General features: G+C 27.7%; 1 protein-coding gene across 3 annotated transcripts in view; it reads left to right on the forward strand.

The window, feature by feature from the left end:
- babo (TGF-beta receptor type-1 babo) overlaps nucleotides 1–6491 on the forward strand; it is a 26811-nt gene extending 20320 nt beyond the window's left edge. For all 3 annotated transcript variants that reach the window (XM_014415928.3, XM_014415927.3, XM_014415929.3), the window contains exons 6-9: nucleotides 713–880; nucleotides 1760–1932; nucleotides 3384–3623; nucleotides 3738–6491. In XM_014415928.3, the coding sequence (XP_014271414.1) occupies nucleotides 713–880; nucleotides 1760–1932; nucleotides 3384–3623; nucleotides 3738–3863 (707 nt within the window). In that variant the 3' untranslated portion in view covers nucleotides 3864–6491. The remainder of the gene's footprint in view (nucleotides 1–712; nucleotides 881–1759; nucleotides 1933–3383; nucleotides 3624–3737) is intronic.
- The last annotated feature ends 312 nt before the right edge of the window (nucleotides 6492–6803 follow it).

Consider the following 6803-nt stretch of genomic DNA (forward strand, 5'->3'; position numbering starts at 1 on the left):
GCACATTCAGTGAGTCTGATATGACTTACTTTTCAGCTGGTGAGTTAGTGACATATTTGTAGAGCCATTGCAATTGTGTTAATCTCTGCGGTGTTGAAACTACAAAGTTATTGTAGTTTATGCTTATAGGTTGTATTGGGAGTTACAAAAGCGGTTGCTGTGGATGTTTATTGAGTTAGTTTGGTTGGTGAATATTTGCAGGTGGTTCAGTAAGGGACCTTATTATTTTAATGGTATTTGTTGGTCAATATTAGCAGGTGGTTCTGTAAGGGACTGTATTATTTTAATGGTATTGTTTTTTCTACTCTTTATACACCTTAGTCTGAAGTTATTTATAGAATCATTTTGCTACCTGCTGTCCTCTGGATTTATGGATGACAGATGAGCTAGTTGAATGATTCAACTATGGGGTATTAAGGCTCTTAAGTTCTGTTATATTCTGATAGCTAGAGTTTGGCAACAATTAGTGCAACTTAAACTATAGAACTGAAATTGTCATGGATACAATATTCATTTATTCATGATTCATTGATGAATGAGTATTGTATTCATGGTAATGTTTGTTATTAAGTTGAACATAGTTTCAGTTTCTCTAATTTTTACTCAACTCTGCTAATTGCTAACACATGACTCAAAATTATGAAATTTTTATTTTTAAGAAGTTTATTGCTAACATTTTTTCTAGTATCTATTGATAGCAATGCACTTACAGATAATGGGACCTGGACTCAACTCTGGCTTATTACTGATTACCATGAGAATGGATCTCTTTTTGACTACCTAAATCGAACAACTGTCGATGTTCCAGGAATGATAAAAATGGCTCATTCTATTTCAACAGGCCTTGCTCACTTACATATGGAAATAGTTGGAACTCAGGGTAAATTAATTTGATCTATTAACTATATTATCCTGCAATGCTTGCTTTATATTTTTTTGTTTATATCTATATTTTCATATTTATATTAATTTTTTCCCAGTATTTTGAAATAAAAAAAAAATAGTTAACAATTTTTTTTTTTTTTTTACATAAAAGGAAGCACAGAACATAATATTTGTTCCCCATACTCAAAAGAGAGATATTCTCAACTCCAGTAACTTTTGTGGCATCTCACTTTCAAATTGTAATATAAGATCTATCAGTGGTTCAGTTCAAAAGACTACTTCCTTTTGCAAAACATGATTTAAGACCAAACCATGCTTGTTTTATGAACAGCAATATGAAAGACCAGCCCAAAACTTATATTGACTATTAGCAACCTTATAACTGCAGTGGTGCCAGTTTGAATCTGGTCAGACTTCAGGGTTGACTTTTATTTTGTGGTGGCCCTAGGGAATGAAAAATTCACTCCCCTACTCTAGTTTAAATTGATTGGTCACCTGTATATAACCTCCTCTCCCCCTATATATCTGGAATGACTGGATAGGGTGTAATAAAGTATATATATATAAATGTAAGATCTATCCTTGGTATTAACAATTCAAAAATATTTGTTCAAACTGAAGATGGCTTGTGGCTGATATTTCAGAAGGCTTTGAAGTGCAATAGTTCCCTTCCTATTTATGATTTTTAAAATATAAAATGAATTTAATGTACTTAATGAAATATGTGAATTAAAACATATTTGACCAACATAACTCTTAACATTTAACATAAAACATAACCTCTTAATTTTAGTATTATTTGCTTGATTGAGTTTGAGATATCAGTTAATTAATAAATAAAAATTAATGTCTGATTTTTTGTTGTCTTCTGTAGGTAAGCCAGCGATTGCTCATCGAGATCTAAAATCAAAGAATATCCTTGTGAAGGGCAATGGAACCTGTGCCATCGGTGATCTTGGTTTAGCTGTCAGGCACGATGTTGCTACCGACACTGTAGATATTCCACTTAACAACAGAGTTGGAACTAAACGTTACATGGCACCTGAAGTAAATTATTTTATTATTTTGTTTCTAAATTAGAAATGTTTCACTTGTTTACTTTATCAATAAATCAGTATATATTCTCCAAGAAATATCCAAATGAGTCATGGTGAGGGAGGATTTCCCATCCCTTAATCTTAATAATAAGCTAATTAAAAAAAAGTGTCCCCAGTTGCACACATACATGGTGTTACATCATAATTTCACACATGTTGACTACACAAAATTTTTAATGATAAATGTGAACTACATGTATGAAAATAATTTGTATATTTCACTATAAAGCTGAATGTTCAGGGGGGGAAAACGTATAAAAACTTTATTTTGTATTTAAAAAAAAAAGAAAGAGAGGCGAAAGATAAAAAAAAAATCTGAAACTTAAAGTTACTATATCAAAGGATTTTTAGTGTGTGTTTTAGGGATTGTACAAGAATATAATCTGAAATTGACAGGTTATTTTTATAATTTTGGGTCTCTATCTTACCCTGCTGTTAATTTTGATTTTTTTTAAAAAATATTAATGAAACAAAATCATTTTTCATGCACTTTCTTAACATAAATTAGTAAGAAATAGCTCAGTTACGGAGTTCAGCTGCACATTTTCTGTTTGATCAATGATCAACTTTTTAGGGACCTGTTAGTTACTGTGCCATAATGTTATCACCTAAATTATATTTACTGGGTGCAGTTCCCTCAATACAGCATTACCTTATTAGTTCTCCTCATCCTTCTTCGGTCCAAATTGTTTTTTGCATTATTTTATTTTAAAAAATCTTATGGTACTAGTAGGCACATCAGTTGGAAGGATAATAATTTTTTTAAGTTTCTAAGGAGAAAGTGCTAGCTAAACAATTTTGAAATAAATTGTTCAGTAAAGTTGGGCTTATTCATTTAAAAACTGTTGTAGTGTATTTTGCAAACTGAAGTAAAGGTTAAAAGTAAAAAAGCAACCAGACAACACATATGATAAATTAATGGGGAAAAACTCAATAGAAATTAAAGGATAAATGGGATATTTTAGAATCCACTAAAGAAAGGAGTATATTTGACTAGGTTATGTTGGCAGAACATTGAAATATCTGGAACCCGTGTGTTGTTAGTCAACAACCACGCAATCCTCTTCTATAAATTACTTTATTCCCTCCTGAAATCAGTTAGTCAGTAATAAGGTTGAAAGTGTGTTTATAAAAATTTGTTCAGGATTTCTAGAACTTAGAAAAGGATTAATCTAAGAAGGCCTCGAGAAAATTGGTTGATAATTTCAGTATAACCACGAACAATGTTTTTTTTAATATAATTATAATTATTGCTCGAAATTGGTCCAATATTAACTGATTTAAGATAAAGTGTATATAAATCATTTATATAATAAAATTAGAATTAAGTCATTGACATCAAACTTTTGAATTGTAATTTAATTTTAATTTTTAGCTATTAAACATTTTAATATTTTTTAGGTTTTGGATGAGTCTATGAATATGAGTCATTTTGACTCCTTTAAACGAGCTGATGTTTATGCCTTTGGTCTGATATTATGGGAAATCGGGCGAAGGTGTAACGTAGGAGGAATTTATGATGAATATCAACTCCCTTTCTTTGATATGGTTCCTTCTGACCCAACTATAGAAGAAATGAAGAGGGTTGTATGTTTGGACCGACTGAGGCCGTCTATTCCTAATCGCTGGCATTCTTGTCCGGTAATTTTTATTTTTCTATTTTTAGGTTTTATAAATTAGTTGTAATTCCTATGAATGAAAAAACAAAGTTGAGCCTTTCATTCCAATAATTGAAACCATTTATTATTTTTATAGGCACTGCAAACTATGTCTAATGTGATGAAAGAGTGTTGGTATCATAATGCTGCCGCACGTCTCACTGCCCTCAGGATAAAGAAGACTTTAGCAAATTTAGCTGCCTCTGATATCCTAAAAATGTAAATTTACTACCTCAAATGAAGTGTGTAAATAGATTCATTCCCCAATTTTTGTAAGTGAATTAATTCCTTATATAATGAAAAAACATTTTATGGTTTTGAGAAGTGTCTTAAAAATATTTGTTTATGTTTCATATAAGACTATTTTATGTACTAAAATTATCCTTCCCTAATCAGCATAACCAAACTAATTTAAAGTTCCGTGTATTTTTACCATGTCTTAAAATATTATATTAAATTTGTATTTTAATATATTCTTTTTCTAAATAGAGACTCAGTTTCCACTACCTTTTTTTACACAGTTATGTAAGTTAAGAATTTATGTAAATGCCTTATAATATAAGAAATATGTGAATATGTGCTGTATAAATATGTAAAAATGCAGATTTTTATTTGAACTAGTGAAGAACAATAAGTTTTAAGCTAAATGTTCATGGTTAAAATTTTGAAGAGGATTAAAAAAACAAAACATTTATTTTAAGTATTTTTATCCATTCAGTGTGAATAGATTGCTAATATTAATTTAGTATACATTAATTAATTTGCCTTATGTAAATAAAAGTTTATATTAATTTATAAATAAACAGGATGTTGTCAAATATTTTCATAAATTCTTTAAGAATTTATTTATAGAAATGAATTCCTAATTTTTGTTATTCTCCAAGAGACGTTCGTTATTTTATATTATATTAATTTGATATTATATGATTTATATATTATATGTGTGGGTGTATGCATGTGTGTGTGTATAACTGTTACATAATTTCATTATGTATATTATTACAAATCTTGTTATGTAACCAATTATTGTTTATTAGTGTTATTTTTATGTTATTAGCTGCTGATTTATGTGTGTTAATATAATATATATTTATATTTATATTAACACACTTATTTATATATATCGTAAATTTGACTCGTAGCACTATACATATGTAAGATGACAGGAATATAATATAAGTTAATTGTTATAAGTTATGTATGACCTACCATATTTTAAAGTTTTTTTTTCCCCATATCCCGTGGGTAAATTGAATTTTTATTTTCTGTGATATTTGTAATTTTAAAGAAATAGTTATTTTCTTTATTTTTTATGGCCTATTTATTGTTATTTTTATTTTTTTGTTAATAAATGGTTGTAATATAAGTTTATCAAATCTTATTAATACAAAATTAATTTCTACAATTGGCCATAATATGTTGGACATTATCCCTTTTAGTCTGTTTTGTGTGCTTCTATGTTGTCCTGTTAAAATTTTATGAGCATGGTTGCTTTCTACAGAACCAAATGCTTATTATGTTATCTGAATGTTGAGATTTTTAAATAAATAATTTTTCACATATAAACAAGATTGATGAAGGCCAAAACAAAGTTATCCTACCAATTAGATTTTTAATAGCCCTCTTAAACCTTTTTGATATCATTTATAAAATTTGAGCAGTGTTATTTTTATAAATATATTTGCTTAAGTAATTTTATCCTGAAAATTTTATTACCAAAGATCATTGAAGTGAAGATCATACTATGCCAACATGTATGAAGCTTATTGCTTTTTACAAAAATTTAACTTCCGTTACTTATAATTTTTAGTAATCATCTGGTAACAACAATTATATATTTTTTCTCCCAACATTGAATATAATTTGAGTACTTAATAATTAAATATCTTGCAAAATATTTGAATTATCTTATTATTATTTTGTCGTAAGAAAAAAAAAATTGCATTTTATAAATGAAACAGGTGTCTGTTATTTATCCTTGTATCATAATGTTGTATTCATCCTTTAAAGGTGATATTAAAAGCATGTATATTTTATTATTATTTTTAACATAATGAAAAATATCATCACCTAGATCTAATTTTTTTAATCAACTACCTTTATCGTTTTCTTTCCGTACCATTATTCTGTGTTTAATTTGATACATGTACCTGTTGTATGAATGATTCAGTTTTATTAAGTAAAATAGTATGCATGGGATTAGTTAAATAATGATTCATAAATCATTGTGGCTAAAACATTTGATCTGAATTTATGTATTTTTATGATAAATTTTTTTTAAATTCAAGTTTTTTGTTTTTACCCAATTTGCTAACATATCAAATTAATTTATCATAAAACCTTCAAAAGAGATTCAAAGTTTCATCTTGTCCGAACTGTTTCCTTTATAACTTTTCAGTTACTTTAACTGTAAATATGTTTAAACAGGCTGAAAGTGATATATTTATTATTTCAGTTGCTACTTATGTAAAACAAATTTTTTACCTCACCTCAACTGACAAATGAAAGTTTATTTTTAGATTTATAAATATATACATTTGTATATATTTTTTTCATCTCTATTCCAAAGTGTCATTGGTATTAAGGAATAATTTATACTCTGTTATAATATCCTTTACTTTTTTTTACTAATGTTAAAAAAAGCTTTAGAATTAATTGTAATGTATGAATGGAAAGATATATTTAGCTTGCAGAGTGTTGCATATTATTCCGAAGTGCCAAAAGTATATTGTATTCCTAAATGACAGATGTCTTAATATTAAATTTGTTGCTTTAAATCATGAATGATGTTTTCCAAACAAATATTGTTAATATTATGTAAAACAGCTATTTTATAAAATTTTATTTCCAAGGTGTATTTTTTCCTCCTCCTCAGCATTTATTTTGTTTTTTTTTTCTTTTTTAATGAAACATTTCAGTGTTATCTCTTGAAAAAATTATATAAATGGGAGTTAACATTATTTTTTTAGCTCCTTACTGTTCAGCTTGTATATTTAATAGCACTTAATAAGATACTAATTGTAATTTGTTACAAAATATGAGATTACTGAGCTAAAGGGCCCTATTTTAGGCCCATCTTAATTTCATCATGTGAAGAGAACAGTTATGCCTTTAAGACAATAAGAACGAGAGTCGTTGGGGGAAAACAGTCTGCCAGTTCTTG

Source organism: Halyomorpha halys, unplaced genomic scaffold (assembly GCF_000696795.3).
Source record: "Halyomorpha halys isolate HHAL.00 unplaced genomic scaffold, Hhal_1.1 Scaffold108.1, whole genome shotgun sequence".
NCBI classification, from domain to species: Eukaryota; Metazoa; Arthropoda; class Insecta; order Hemiptera; family Pentatomidae; genus Halyomorpha; species Halyomorpha halys.